The sequence below is a fragment of the Xenopus laevis genome, chromosome 2L, assembly GCF_017654675.1.
Source record: "Xenopus laevis strain J_2021 chromosome 2L, Xenopus_laevis_v10.1, whole genome shotgun sequence".
Lineage (NCBI taxonomy): Eukaryota > Metazoa > Chordata > Amphibia > Anura > Pipidae > Xenopus > Xenopus laevis.
Genome location: NC_054373.1, coordinates 41549925 through 41565995, shown reverse-complemented (window position 1 = coordinate 41565995; position 16071 = coordinate 41549925). Strand labels below are relative to the sequence as shown.

General features: G+C 39.6%; 1 protein-coding gene across 1 annotated transcript in view; it reads left to right on the top strand.

Moving 5' to 3' along the window:
- Positions 1–15327, top strand: part of pom121-a (POM121 membrane glycoprotein a) — a 23411-nt gene extending 8084 nt beyond the window's left edge. Inside the window, exons 3-15 of the mRNA NM_001095600.1 lie at positions 100–402; positions 1110–1169; positions 1610–1687; positions 2118–2277; positions 3472–3536; positions 5108–5181; positions 6381–6490; positions 6567–6669; positions 6767–6856; positions 6970–8160; positions 8597–8692; positions 10790–10876; positions 15227–15327. Coding sequence (NP_001089069.1) covers positions 100–402; positions 1110–1169; positions 1610–1687; positions 2118–2277; positions 3472–3536; positions 5108–5181; positions 6381–6490; positions 6567–6669; positions 6767–6856; positions 6970–8160; positions 8597–8692; positions 10790–10876; positions 15227–15327 — 2518 coding nt within the window. The remainder of the gene's footprint in view (positions 1–99; positions 403–1109; positions 1170–1609; positions 1688–2117; positions 2278–3471; positions 3537–5107; positions 5182–6380; positions 6491–6566; positions 6670–6766; positions 6857–6969; positions 8161–8596; positions 8693–10789; positions 10877–15226) is intronic.
- Positions 15328–16071: the final 744 nt, after the last annotated feature.

Genomic DNA, 16071 nt, shown 5'->3' with positions numbered 1-16071 from the left:
ATTGGTTAAGATCTTTATAGGTTTAGCTTGGAATAATGCTGACACAATACAATATAGCCTAATAACCGTAGAATTTAATTTTATGTCCTTCGATGACAGGGCTCCACAGCCAAATGTGGTATCATCCCCTCATCTTGACTTTGAGCAAGAACCATGTTTGCCATCCATCTATCATCGCGTAGAACATGAAACCAGTGTGACACATTCTCGCCATCTACTGGAACCAGAGCAATATCCAGCATCCCCCTCTAGTCATAAAGCAAACACTTTTGAGGCTACTTTCTCCAGTCATCACGTTGAAGATCCATGTGCTACAGAGTCTGTTCTTAGAGCCCTCAAAGAATGTTTAAAGAGAAAAAGAATTCGAGATGAGGACTCTGAAGATACTGAAAACAAGAGACGGTTAGTGTTGCATAGATTACTATTACATATCCTAGAGGGTTTGTATTTGTGCCTCGATTTCAATGTGAATATACAAGTGACTTATATATGTTCCCCTCCCCCTTTTATCATTAAAACAAAAATAAAAACTGTACCTGCTAAGCTTACGTAAAAGGCTTTCCAGAACTGATGTGGTAGTGGTAAGGCTTAACTTAACAGCAGTTTCCCCATTTTCAACATGAGATTAGTGAATAAGGTTTGCGCTGAACATACTTTTTGCCTATTTAGCCACTAAAACTGTTTTTTGTTCTCATTTCATGAGATAAACCGGAAGCTGAAACTACTCTATGTTTGATCTTCGTGATTCAATAATTATACTACCAGAACTCAGATAATCCACCTGCATAATAGACTTCTGTTTATCTCTTCTTTGGTAATCTAATTATCTGCCTCAGAAGGACCGAACAGAGTAGCTTCTGTTTTCTAAAGCCTCAAGGCAAAACTGCAGCAGTCAAAACTCCTGCAAATAACGAGTCTACCAATATGGAAAGCCAAAAAAAGCAGCAGTCAATAATAGTGTAATATGTTTTAAAGGACCAATCATTTCCGAGTTGAGCATTTATCTGTCTTACTGTGTATTCGTATACTGCTGAGATGACCGTTTACTTTGACTTTATGCTACTACTTTCTTTTGTCATGTTGAAGATTTAACGTGTTCTTTTTTTCAGGAAGGAAAATGGGGAAGAAAGTAAGCTGCTTGTCAATGATTCCTTGTGCAGAACTTCTAAGTAAGTTCGATTAGGTCTTTATATACTAATGAAAGGAGTGAGTTAATGGAGAACAAAATGGCCAAGGCTGCCAAGTGAACAGTTTAGAGCTCAGCCTCCAATCACATGTATGGACTTGTTCTGCCCTCAATTAACAAGGTTTTTCCACCCATGTCAAACATCTCTCTGGATAGTTGTCATTTTGGGACCCTTAACCCGTCCAGAGATGTCAAATTTGCAGCTATATACGTGCTGATATTGGCTTGTAACTCAGCTACTCATTGAAAATATAAGTTAGGTATTGGTCAGAAGTGCTGGAAACTCCAGTTGGATAGAACCTTAAAAACAGCTCTGTGTGGTCCTTTAATATATGCAGTTGATCCAAAGTCCATTAGCAGTTGCTGTTTATTGCCTGTTTTCATACCTCGAGAACTCTTTCAGTTTTGCTTATTTAATTTCAGGATGGAAGCCAGTCGGGCAAGTTGGAGATCTGAATCCAGTTCTATGGAGAATCTGTCCCAGCAGTCATCCATTTCCATGTAAGTTTACAATAAGATTGCACAGTCTAATTCCAGTGTAGGCATAAATGTGGCCCTTTAGTCTCCCCCCCCCCCCAAACCATTCTCTATAAGGCAATCTGTACCTGGGGATGTCACTGCTGTGTGATATAGATACAGATTTTTATATTAGTATAGCTTTAAGGGTTAGCAAGGGTGGCAATACGTTCTTATTTGGGATCTGTTTTCTTAAAGTGGAACTTCAGTAACCACAGGGAAAGCCTTTAAGTTGTAACTTGTAGTCTGAATTACTGTATTGTTCTGACTAAAACCTTTAAAGTTTCATCTTTAAACATTTGAGTAATCTTTACTTTGCCAACAAAAATGGAAGGCATTCTGTTGTCTTCCCAGATATTTGTCAGCGTGAGCATCAAAATCTTTTGCCAATTCTACAATTCAATTTTTTTTCCAGTCAGGACATGTTGAATGAAGTACAAAATTCCAAAAACAGTGACGGCAAAGTCTCTCCCGCCTCCTCATTCAATTTGGAGAATTTATCAAAACGAAAGATTATCACGGTGCCTGGTCATAATGAAATCACCAGCTCCTTGAGCTCCAGCAGATATCTGCAGGTAAATAGTTTTTTCTACTAAAAAAAGCTTCACTTGAATCATTTAATTAATTTATGGTCTATGCATTTGAAGTAAAGTTAAGAGAACCTTTTTTTTCACGTTTTTATTAAACATGTCCAGTTACATGGTAAAAATAGGCTATAAAATGTTTTACATGATTGTTCATAAAATCATCAATAAAGTTTACATTTCCTTTGATAAGAGAACCATTTCCTAAAGGCACAATTAAAAGACTGCAAAAAGGTACAGTTTACGTATAATTGATTTTTTAGGAAAGAGGCCCCTTTAGGCTTAGCATTGAAAATGGCATGCTTTCATACTTTTTGAAGAAATTGGTAAATGTGATATGTATATTAAGGTTTTCTACCATTTCACGCTATACTTTACAATATCCTTGTGGCTTCTGCTTTCATCTTGTATCATATGAAATTTTGCAAAAGATCAGTTATAATATTTAGGTACTGACTAGGAAGGACCATGTGTCATCACCACTTTTTAAATCTTATATGTGAAATGTATTGGCTAATATTTAGTTTTTGGTGCAACACAATTGCCCATGGTGGCTTTTCAAGTATGGTAACTGAAAGCAAGATCAGGATATTACTTTAGACTTAGACCATTGATGGTAGGGTAGCCTGGGCATCCATGCAGGTGAATCAACAGTAGAACCTTCTCTCTAAGAACTGTGCCTGGGTCACAGTAGAGGGACTGAAGAGCTGGGAGCGTCCTGAGAAATCCTGACTGGCGTTCTGGGGCAGAGAGATGGAGCTTGCCAGATGCAGCTTAGTCATTGGTACTTGGGCTGTAAAAAAAAAATTGTATAATATTTGAAAATACATTATTATTTAGGGCCATACTACTTCCAGGTGGGGTCATAATGAATTTGTAAATCAGATTAAATATTTTTCGAATAACAGATCTTTACTTGAAGAGATGTCACTGTGTATATTTCTTTCTTTTGTTCCTTAAACAGTTGAGCTTGAAAATCTTTACTTCTGATTTATTTGGACATCAAGATAACCCCCTTTCTTCACTGGACAGTATTAGTGACCATTTTATGTGCTTATTTAGGCGTTTAGAAAGTTCAATGTCATAAAAAATGAGTCTGTATTTTGTAATTTTATGAAAAGGCAACACACCCCATGTTTAATGCTGCACATTTTGCAATAAAAATAAATCTATTTATTTTTATAGAAAAAAAAGAGATCATTGGAAATTCCCAGATGTGACACGCCTGAATGGCCAATAAAGAAAATGAGGTGTGTAAAATTTCTAAACTTGTGTTGAGTAAACTTAATTTGGTGTAGCTGTACAGATCTTATGGGTGTTTGTCATGTTTAAATGCTTTTTAAGCAGTCTTCTCATATGGTGATCCAAACTGCAGAAAAGATCCCTTATCTTGAAAACCCCAGGTCCAAAGCATTCTGTATAATCGATCCTATACTTGTATAATATACTTAAATAAAAAAAAATTATATACTGAAGCAATCTATTTGTTTTGAAATTCATTTAAATCAAAAAAAGGATTGGTTCCTCAGAGACCACTGCTACCACTAAAAACTTCACTGTAGGTATGATCCTGCATATCTAGAGCACTTCATAACAGCAGTCCGTATGGGAGGGTTGCACAAAGATACGTGAAGCATTGCTGCAGTGTGACGGCAAAGGATGAAAGTGACTGTAGCCATGTTGAAAAAATGGTTTCAGCTCTGAGATTGTTTATTGTTAAAATGTAAAACGAGTCAAATCTAACTGCACACCACCGCCTGGTTAAAATTGTAGGACGAATGGATGGTGCTAAATACAGTGAATAATGCAAGGGAATGTTTTTTGTTGCCTGAAACTGAAACCAGGGTGAAAACATCTTTTAGCCGGGCAATAATCCCAAACTCAAGGCCAAATTAAAGGAGACGTATAGGATAAATGAAGAAACCCTAAATTTGTAGGCAATTATAAGTAATATATGGTGTTGCTTTTACATAGTGCTAAAAATTATTTAGCTTTAAAAACAGCCCCTTTTATTGGAGCTCCCTATAGATGTTCTCTGCTCCCTGTGTTTTAAAGGAGGGGTGGGTGTGTCCTAACGGTCCCTGACAGAAGCACAGTAGGATGGGGACAGGCAATAACAGCCCTGCAGTCACACGCAGACAGGTTTCAGTTCCCTTTCAGGTCCTGCTAGCTGCTGATTGGTTCCTATCCTACAGTGCAGTGAGCCGAGTGCTGCCGGCTCCCCTGCATAGCCTGGGAATTCAGGAAGTGGAAGGGAATGGAAGGATAATTAGGGTTTTTGCAGAAATATTAAATCCGCCTGAAACACTACTTTTTTAAGCACAATTCTTCTATATCTAAATGAGTATAACGCATTGGTACATTCTTATTTTTTACAAAAAGTGTCTCCTTTAACATTTGAGTGGCTGAGATATCCTGCTATGAACCTATTCAAAACTCTTGCATGAGAAACTTATCTTGTCCAAGCACTATATAACAAATGTAAAACCTACATAACTTTCATATCAAGCAATGACAAGGCAGAACAGAGTGGCAAGGGCAGGCAAGTTGTTAGGTTTTAGCTTCACTGAAAACTTCACTGACCCCCCCCCCCCCTCCCATGAACTGACTGACTTTTTTTCACATTGATTGAACTATTCTTATGAATTATTTATTATAGAGTAACCTCTATTGTTTGTTTATATTGGGATCCATTTACTGAATTATATGAATTTTAAAGAACAGGACATTTTCCATAAACATATTGCGTTGTTTATCAGTCAAAGTCCTCTATATGCTGTACGCGGTTGTGAATTTTTATGCTTGCCTTCCTTCCTCTCAGAAAAGACCGACTTGAAACATCTATGTCACCTTCTCAAGAGACCATGAAAACTCAAATGTCTGAAACCCAAAAAGGTATTTTATTACTTTTTGGTGCCACATAAATACAGAAGAGTGTTGCACTTCACCAACAAAACAATAAACAAGGGAGATCACATTTACAATTTAAGGCACACTATGCTCTATTACAAAATATTATGTATTAGTATTGGGCCAGTTAGTTATATCCTTACACCCAAAGACCTTGTGGAGGGTTTTGCAGCTGACCTGTGTCCAAACCGAGTGTTAATCCATGGCTACTGTTCATTGGTTTATTAGGGTCAGGGAACACAGGCAGATAAGGGGAGATTAGTCGCCCGGCGACAAATCTCTTCTTCGGAGCGAGGTTTTTGCCGGGTGTCTAACCTCCCCGAATCTGCCTTTGTGCCCTGACCCTAGGACTGCATCTCTTTAACTGCAATATATGACTAGATAGTCCGTAACGGGAGTGTCTAGTATTTTTTACAAATTGATTTTTTTGGCTATATGGGAAGGAAACTTGCACTGCAATATACCCACGTACATGGCCATTGGTATGATTAGGCTATGTGGGGCATGTAGTAGTGTGAAATGAAAGCATTGAGATTTTTAGACATTTTACAAACTATCAAGTTTAGCATGGCTTCGTAGTTGGAGAAGAAAGACCTGTTTATCCAATTTAGGATCGAGAGAATTTGTACTTTCCAAAATTATATTGGCTTCTGTGGAAAACTATTTGTGTGGCTTTATACCTTATTAAAAGCAGAACTTGTGTTGGTTTTGTAGTTGCTGGAGCAATAACCATAATGATGAGTAATAGACCACCGTGATTTTGGGGTCCTTAAGTGCCAGATACGTAATTTTACATTTTTTTTTTTCTGTCTACTGGGCATCCGACTGTTCAGAGTACCTCTGGAATTCATACTTATGATTGAGCTACTTATCTAATGAAGTTGTTTTTTCAGAATTTTTATAAAAACTGCAGTTTAGCCAAAGCATCACAGGGTGGTAACTTGGAGTGAAAGGCACATTTACCCATTTTGGAGGGACAGAATATGTTCTGTCCCAAAATATATAGTTTCCTGGGGTAAACCTATTGTCAGAGGTGCAACTCATTTTTCAAGAGCATGCAAAGTGGCAACTTGCCAGTGACGTTTCATATGCTATTTCAGGTTTTACAGTTCTACTACCTCATTACCAAATAAAAACATGATTGATATTTACAATGGTGATTTGTTTGTTTCATTCTGTTGCAGTTGAGGTAAACCCTTCTCCGGTACAGCTGCATAAGCCTAAAGGAAATTTGCCATGGAAGAGAAATGTCCACCTAATTTGTCCAGAACACCCCGAGGAGTTCTACAGATTAGTGGGTATCTAAAATGCTAAATGTGCTATTGCAAATAAATGGGCAACAAATAAGTAAACCTTTATTTTTTTTATAGCCTCCTGGACCGATACCAGGCTACAATGTGACACAGGCTGATTACGATGCAGCAAAAGAAGCAGCACAGCAGAGGTTTCTTAGGCTTTTTCAGGAGCCATCTGGTGAGGATCAGGAGTGTTCTCTTAAGTGGGGAAAAAAACATTTAAATTATAATCTAGGAGTTGAAATTAATTATAATATATAAATTGTTTTGCCTAGCACCTTCTGTTCCTTCGGCTTCTGAATCCTGTAGCAAACAGGTATCTCTAACATTGCAGACCTCCACTTCTCCTGACAAATCTTTTCAAGGTAATTTTGACAGTCTGAGTGACTGTGACTTAAACTTTGCTTTAAGTAAAATCTTGTAGTGTGTTGTAAAATGCATACTATAACCTTTTTTTTTTTTTTTTCCCCAACCCTAGCTGTAAATGAAAAACCAAACATCTCTGCAGCAAACACTACCTTTACCCTTTTCTCAAGCTCATCTGATGCAAAATCAGTTACCAGTTCCAGTTCAACACCCTCTCCTTTTACTAGTGCTACTACATCTATTACCAACACCCTGCTTCAGTCACTGGGATCAGGCCAAACAAAATCGGAATCTCCGTTTCCAAAGAACAGCCTTTTACAGATTCTTGGCAAGACAGAGGGAAATAACAGCCAGCCTATGTTTAACCCAGTATTTGGACCTTTAGGGAGTGCAAATCCTTCCCCTGTTACTGCAGCTCCTGGACTCTCAACAACCACAACTGCCATACTCAAACCAATATGTGGTGATCCTCCTAGCCAACAAGCTCAGACTTCTATGTTTAAACCAATATTTGAGCCTCCCAGTAGCCAGACTGTTCCCTCTGCTTTATCCTCTCCATTTGTGTTCAGCAGCTCCAGCTCCACTACCTCCACAACATCGTTTCTTGGTACAACAGGAAATAGCGTGAATACAGGCAAGCATGAAAAACCAAACTTGGCCCTAACAACCTGCGCCAGTAACACCACCATTACTTCCAGTTTAGCACCCACATTTGGAATTACTTCAAAGGTTGAGCCTGTTTCTCTTGGCGGCCCTGCTTCACAGGCAAATACATCTTTCAGTGTTATTGGCAGTACATCTGTACCCGCTATATCGACAGCATTTGGATCCACCACATCTGCATTTACTGCCGCAGGTCAGACTGCAAATCCTTCTTTTTCTGCTAACACTGCTCCAATTGGTGTATCCAGTGTCTCTGCAAGTGAAGGACAGACTAGCATATCCACAACTGCCACCTTCTCAAAATTTGGAGTACCTGTGGGACAGAATGTGTTTTCTGCTAGTAACCCCTTTGGAAGTGGTACCCAATCTACAATGGGCACCAGTACACAATCTGCAACAAACATCGCCTTCAGTTTTGGCACTTCAACATCCACTCAGTCTGCATTTGGTTTTTCACAGAACCCTACCATGCTTTTCAGCAGCAGCACAAAAAGCAATAACCCTACAAACACAAGTGGTTTCAATTCTATGGGATCTGTATTTGGGAGCTCAACTGTCCCAACTTCTAGTATTGTTACTCCAAACAAGAGCTTGTCAACCTTGGGAATTCCAGAAAAATGTGAAACTAAAAATCAGTTAGGTGAGTTTCCTTTAGAATGCTATTCCAGGCTGTTTATGCTGCACCAATGTGCTGCAAGGATTGTATTGAAAAAAGTATGTGGTGTTTACATGTAAAGCACCTGGTCCTTCTTTTGACATTGTTGTTCAGTTTAATAGTATAGCACATATACATTTTCCTCCCTAGATTAATGAAAGCTATTTAGGTAAAATGGAGAGAGAGTGGACTGGAAATAATTTATCAGCTTTTCATTTGCTTTTCAGGACCTGGAAGTAACAGGGTGTGCTGTGTAGTACAAGAAATGACAAAAACACATTTCTTAATTAAAATCGTAGGCAAAAAGTATGTTCAACAAAAGTCTAATTGATTGAATATGTTAAAAAGGATGGATACTGTCCCCTTAAGGCCTCTGTCTAGGTTGGATTCTAAAATCTCATTGAATGCCATTATTTTACAGTAACAAACCAGCTTTCGTTGGGTCAGGGCTCCACTCCAGCGCCATTTCCATCTATAATGCCCACACAAAGCTTTGTAAGCTCAAGTACTTCGTTTGGTAAGTCTTTTTTTTTTTTTTTTCCCTCAAGAAAATTTAATTGGCAAACGTGCTACAACTAAAATAGTGAGAATGTAGGGCTCAATAATTGGCAGACTTACTCCATATATCAAAACCATGGATATTCCTTATTACGTGCAGTTTCTTTGCCAAGACTTGCATTATATTAAATATTTAACAAGTATAAACACAATTCAGATTTATTTTAAGTGTTTTTTTGTATTTATATTTCTTTACTTAATATGATGTAAGTATTGGCAAAGGAACTGCATGTAATAAGGGGTATCCATGGTTTTGATATATTGAATGTGTGCCTATTATTGTACCCTACATTCTTTCTATTTTGGTTGTAATGAGTCTTAGATTTATATTGATTTTGTATTAGCAGATATGCATTTGCTCTAAATTGTCTTTTAACCGGGTGGTCAGCTTTGGCAAAATGGTCATATATTATGGCAACTTCACTCATAATGTATAGTTTACCTCTCCAGCAGAGCAAACAAGGGTGCACCGAAAATACAATTGGTACAATATAGCATTGAAAACAACACAGAGCAATCACTGGGCAAATTTACACTGTACTCATAAGCCTTTCCCATGCGATCCCCTAAGTTAATGCAGAGAAATGACTAACAAAACCAGTAAGTCACAAAATGAAGGTGAAAGACTGAGGTTAGTGCAATTTAGGACACACATGGAGGATACATGAGAAAGCAGGCAGAATTTGAGAGGTATCCCTGAGGCAATTCGTAATAAAGGCCTTGAAATCTTACCTTTCTAATCTGTTCCAGACACTTGATTGAATGTGGATGAATTTTCGAACATACAAACAGGGTTGAAGAGAAGGAGCCTCATATCCACTCAGACTTTATCATCTGAGCCCATTACTATAAAATTAAACATCTTCCCATCCATACTATACAGCACTCCACATTCCACCATAATGCAACTTTTATACACCTGCCTCAGATTACATTTACTAACAAAAAGACACTACACTTTGCTCAGGGAACATAAAATCCTTAACAGTAGGCATACCCTTTCCTACTTCAAAAACCAAACTCCATTTAAGATATGTCAGACATTCATCATTTTGTTATGCCAGCAAGCATAAAATCCAATATCAAGGGCTATTGTTATGTTAACGTTTGGAAGGCATGTCTTTTATTCAACCAGAATGAATTATGTACCGTTACTTGAAAGTTTTTAGGAGAAAAATGCTGTAAAGTGCCATTTCTGAGTCTGTTTCAGGAAATTTGTTTTGAATTCTTCAATTTCTGTCACTACATACAGTAGGTTACATCATGAAAATCAAAAAGCTTTACAAGATGCTTATTGGTTGCAATTTAACCTACTGTATTTCAGAAATATCAATTTTTATAGTCTTTTCCAGCTGTTTAAAAGAGAAGGAAAGGTTAAAACTAAGCCTTATCACCTTTTCCACCTAAATATACCAGTAAACCCTCAAAGTAATGCTGCTCTGAGTCACCATTCAAAAGAAACACTGCATGTCTTTCCTTCTATTGTGTACACATGGACTTCTGTACCCGACTTCCTGCCTTCAGCTTAAACCTTTTTGCCCAGGGCAAGAGCATGCTCAGTTTGCTCCCCCCCCCCTTCTCTGCTGTAATCTGAGCCCAGAGCTATAAGTGAGCAGGGAGAGACTCAGGCAGGAAGTTATGTCACACCAAGCTAATACTGCAGATGCTATCCTAAACAAACAGCTTCTAGAGCTTTTTACTCTGGTATGGTAAAGCATTCTACAGAATAAATATAGCATTTTAGCTTGCACTATTGCAGCTAATCTATTGGCAATAAAATGCCTCCATAGCTTTCCTTCTCCTTAAAACTTCTAAGCAAACTTTGGGCAGAACCAATATAGTTAACGTCCAAATATTTGGAGGTTGACTGGGAAGTGCATCTGTCCTTTGGAAATCTAGGTAGACGGTTTTAATACAATATACTGATACAATAGGAATAAGCCATACAACCTATGCACCAATATGTTCTTTCTTTACCCTTCCATGATTTTGCCTGCTAATTGCCTCCCTACTAATGATTCTTTTTTTTCTTTTTTCTTTTTCATTTATATTGCAGCACCAAGTACACCAACAGTAAATCAGAGTTCCACTCCAGGCTCATTTCCATCTATGGCAGCAGTGCAACCATTCACAAGCCCCAGCAGTAAGTCCAGTTTAAACATCAGAGAAAAGGATCAATGGGGTTTTATTTTGGGGTGGGAGGGAGGAGATTTACTTTTTCAATTTTTTTTTTTTCTTCAAATATTTCTATCTGCGAAGTGAGGGAAAGAAAGACCTTTCAAACCTTTTACTGCTAAAAGACCTAATTTGGCAAAGCATTTATACTGGTTTGCATTTCAGAAAGCATTAAATATAATGCTGTCTGGAATTGCACTTAAACTGCTGTTTATTATTGGAGCCTTAAATGGGATGGTTCACCTTTAAGTTAATTTTTTGTATGTTACAGAATGGTCAGTTCTAAGCAACTTTTCAATTGGCATTCATTATTTGGTAATTTTTTAAATTTACCTTCTGACATTTCCCAGCTTTTGAATGGGGGTCACTTACCCCATCTACAAACAAATGCTCTGTAAAACTACAAATGTATTAGTACTTATTTGTTACTCACTTCATGGTTGCTAGGGTAATTTGGAATCTCGCAACGAGATAGCTGATATTCCAGAATGGAGAGCTGCTGAATAAAAAGCTAAATAACTTATAAATTGTTGTAAAATTGATATAAATTGTTGGGTAAAAATTAGACTGTGACCTTCGTGGAGTATGGTTAAGCGGCGCATGGTCAAAATTAGCTGTGACCTAATAAGTCTGGTAACCTTAATTTATGGTCTTTATCTAACAAACCATTCTGATAGAACTGTAATGATCAGTGGAATTTACAGATTGATTATTAATCAGATTAATTTATAAGTAGGTTGATTTTGATCTAATTGACCAAACTTAGTCGGTCAAGTTTGAAAGGCTTCATTAAAATTGCTAAGTTTTGCTCTTCAGGCATAGGGAGACTGGCTACTGCAAATCTATGCTTTTGTAATGGTAGAACGGCCTGGTGTTTGTACTTGTAGTATGTTTTATGGACTCTGTTTGCACTGGTACAACAAAGCCGACACAACGACTGCTAAAGCACTAGAAATGCTAGATTTGTAACGCCACTTCACCTTGGGCCCCATATTTTGTAGATTCTGCCCCACTCTTCTGTTTAAAACTAACATCAGATTGGTTGCTGTTTGCACACTCTGCCACTTTCTCTGTCGTCTCACGGGGACACAGGGACTCTAGGGGATAAGCTCCACCTTCCAGGATGCAGGACACTTAAAATAAAAAAATGAAGGGGGGGTGCCAGGGATCCAGCTTAACCCCACACACTGTAACCATACCTCAGTTTTTTTTTTAAGTGTCCTGCTTCCAAGGAGGACGGACTCCTCTTATAAGGCGTGTCTAAGTGCAGGAATGCCTGTTTACTTAGTGAATCCCCCCCCATCAAGGGATACTTCACGGTGGTCATCCCCTAGCCATAACAGGCTATATCCGACCCACACAGATACTACCTGCCACCCAATAGGGACAGCAGATCTGAGCGGTGAAGCACCGGGGGTGAGTACCATGACAGTGTTCATGTCTGTCTCCCTGGGTTGCTCCGACAGCGATGGGAGTGGACGCCATGACATTAGACTGGCGGTTCAACCTGGCCTACGTATTCCCTCCAATTCCCATGCTACCTCAAATCACTCAAAGCCACATCTTCTAAGGCTTACCACAGGGTGCGCATAACTACTGGAAATGGTGCATTTAGGCAGATTTTCCTTTCCTTGAATGCAACATTCTTTCCTGTTCTTTCCTTCCTGCAAATTGGCCTTCAACTAGGTCTTAAGTTTAGTTCCCTGAAGGTTCAAGTTTCAGCTCTCTCTACTCCAGACTCGACTAGCAATGGATGACTCTGTCCGTACTTTTTTACAAGGAGTTGCACACATTGCTCCACCTTTTCGTCAGTTAGTACCAGGATGGGATCTCAACCTTGTGCTGGAGGCTCTCCTCGACCCTCCCTTCGAGCCCCTAGGGGTCATCCCTGAGAAGTTACTCACTTGGAAGGTGACGTTCTTGGTAGCCATTTCTTCTGCCAGAAGAGTGTCCGAACTCAGTTATCGTGTGACCCTTCCTTACTGGCCTTCCACAAAGACAAGGCAGTACTGCGCACAGTGCCTTCCTTTCTACCGAAAGTCATGTCCTCGTTCCACATCAACCAGGAGATTGTAGTGTTATCTCTCTGTCCTGAGACCAAGAATGACAAAGAACGGTGTCTTCACAGTCTGGATGTGGTCAGAGCACTGGTATCTTGCATGCTGTAAACCATTTCAATGCTCCCAAGCCTTGTTCTTACTCCCATCTGGCCCTCGTCTGAGCATTGCAGCTTCAAAGACAACCATTGCACGATGGCTCCGGGATCTCACCCGTCAAGCTTACCTGTCTAAGGGAAGATTTCCACCAGCAACGAGCCCACTCTACAAGATCCATGGAAGTTCCCTGGGCATGGTGCAACTCGGCGTCCTTGGACCAGATCTGCACAGCAGCCACCTGGTCTTCAGTGCACACATTCACAAAATTCTACAGCCTAGACATGTTTTCTTCAGCGGAAGCCGCTTTTGGCAGCAAAGTACTGCAATCTGTTGTGCAGTACCGTGTCCCTATCTGCTAACTCTAACCTTCTTTCGCTCCCTCCCTGATGTTCTGGGGCTGCTTTTAAGTCCACTAGAGTCCCTGTGTCCCCCTGAGACGACAGAGAAAACAGGTTTTTATGATACTCACCATTAAATCTGTTTCTCTGTAGTCGATAGGGGGACACAGGGCTTCCTGTCCCTAGCGAAATGTTGACCTGTTGGTCATACGGAAAAGTTTCCTTGGTTTACCATTTCTGCCAGTTAAGTTAATATTTTTATTCAGCAGTCTCTTTGTTACAAACTGAGGTATGGTTACAGTGTGTGGGGTTAAGCTGGATCCCTGGCATGCCCCCTTTTTTTTTATTCTAAGTGTCCTGCCTCCTGGAGGGTGGAGCTTAACCCCTAGAGTCCCTGTGTCCCCCTATCGAATACAGAGAAACAGATTTAAAGGGGAAGGAAACCTAGTCGGCGCAAACCCCCCACCCCCCACCCGTTTGTTGCCTACCCGTCCCGCGGGGCAAATGCCCCTAACTTTTTACTTACCCTTCTGCGCAGGTCCAGTCCAGGGAGTTCACAGACGACATCTTCTTCCACGCGATCTTCTTCCTGCTGTGAATGGCGCATGCGCAGTAGGATCATTCCACCGGTGCGATCTACTGCGCATGCGCGTGACTTTTGGCGCATGCGCAGTAGATCCGTACCGGCGAAATGATCCTACTGCACATGCGCCAAAACGCCGTTCACAGCAGGAAGAAGATCGCGTGGAGTATCAAAAAATCCTGTTTTTACTGCCATTGTGTTGGGCTGCAGGAATTTTTGACTAAAACTAAAATCGTAACTATATTGCACCTACTGCCAAAATGCCACCTTTGTACAATGTGCCTATAACAAAGCAATAATGAGGTTTTCAAAAGCAAGCATGCAGAATGCACCAGTAGGACACCTAGGCATTATAATATACAAGTATCTAACTCATAAATGTGAGGGAGGCAGCAGGTGGAGAGGGTGTTTAGTATAACTTCTAATAAGCACACACATTTATTTATCAAACTTAGCCAAAAATAATTTTTAATAGTATATGGGAGCTGAAAAAATATTTACAATGAGTGGTTTTGCGTGCAAGTAAACTTGGGTTTCTATAAAATCTACAAAAAACTAATCCTGAGTTTATAAACAAGCAGAGCCATGGAGCTCCAGAGAGAAAGGTATGTGGTCAAGACCTTTTTGGGCTGTATGGGTTGATATTGCTGAGGAATAATAGGTTGAGTTTGGTTTGCAAGAGATTATGCTGCTAGGACTACTGCCTATCTGGAGGGATTATTTAAGGGCTGAAGCTGACAAGGGCTGGGCTTGCTGGGATCTGATAGAAAAGCAAGTAGTGTGGGGGTAACAAAAATTACATATTGAGAGCTGAGTTTAAGGTAACTTGGTATGGAATTAATCTAACACTATAGGACTGAATGGACTAACTTTAAAGATTATTCCACACATGCATCTCCCTAACTACAGCCTTGCCACTCTTATCTACTATCTAAATCTTATCTAATAAGTTTCCTGTTTTCCTGCCTTAGAGTTCTTACTAATTTCTTCTCACTCACATGAGCTTTAACCATCCTATTAGATAAGTGATTTTTGAATACTGCTACAACTAGCTACAGCAGCGGGTGCAGGACTTCTTTGGCCCCACACATTATAGTCCCTAGGAAATTCTCAACTGTGCTTTTCATCAAATGTCTTGTTAAAGCCTACTTTTTATGTTTTCTTGCCATTTTTGCTGTTTGTTGTTCAAGATCAATATGCTGCTAATAGTTTTAATAATACATTTTCTTTTTCCTCTAAAGGTCCTGCTGCTGGCTTTTTTTCCCATGGAACTGCACCTAAAAGTAGAACAGCAGTTCGACATAAACTGCATCCGCGTCGTCCACATCCACGTAAGAAGTAATCTGGCTTCCCTGGATTTCCTTTTTTTTTTTTTCTTTTGTGTGTGTGTTATGATGGTATGAAGGCGTTTCATTAAATACCAACATCCCACCATACCTGAATGACTGACTAATCTCTGCATTTTGCATTTTTTCAGCACTTGTCATCTTGCAGAACCAATAAATACAGCATAGCTTGTATAGCAGCTGATTGCTTATTATGACTTTAACCATTTGCGAAGGCCGTTTTGTCTAAAGTGGACAAAATACTGTTTGTTTAGTGTTTGGGTTACAAAAACCACTGGCTCGTTCCACCACATTTTAGTAGTACAGTACATATTGGGTCCTAGTGGTATACCATAACAAATATAGGAGTAACCAAAACTATGTTGCTCTTTGACTTTTGGGGGGGGGGGGAGTTTACAATAGTTTTAGTAACTTTTCACTTTTTATATGCATCTGAGCAGCTGGAGGATTGCAGGATGGCAAGTGTCCTAATCAAAAGAAAACACAGGTGGGCAGATTTAGGTAGAGCGTCCGCTAAAGTATATCCCAGTAACATCCAGTATAAACATATGATCATACACACGCTTAAGGGTCGGGGCACACGGGCAGATTCGGGGAGATTAGTCGCCAGGTGACAAATCTCTTCTCTGGGGCGACTAATCTCCCCGATCTGCCTTCCGCCGGCTAAAATGAAAATCAACGGGTAGCAGGCACTCGGAGCGTTTTGTTTTCCGAAGTTGCCCCAACCCTAAAGCTCAGTA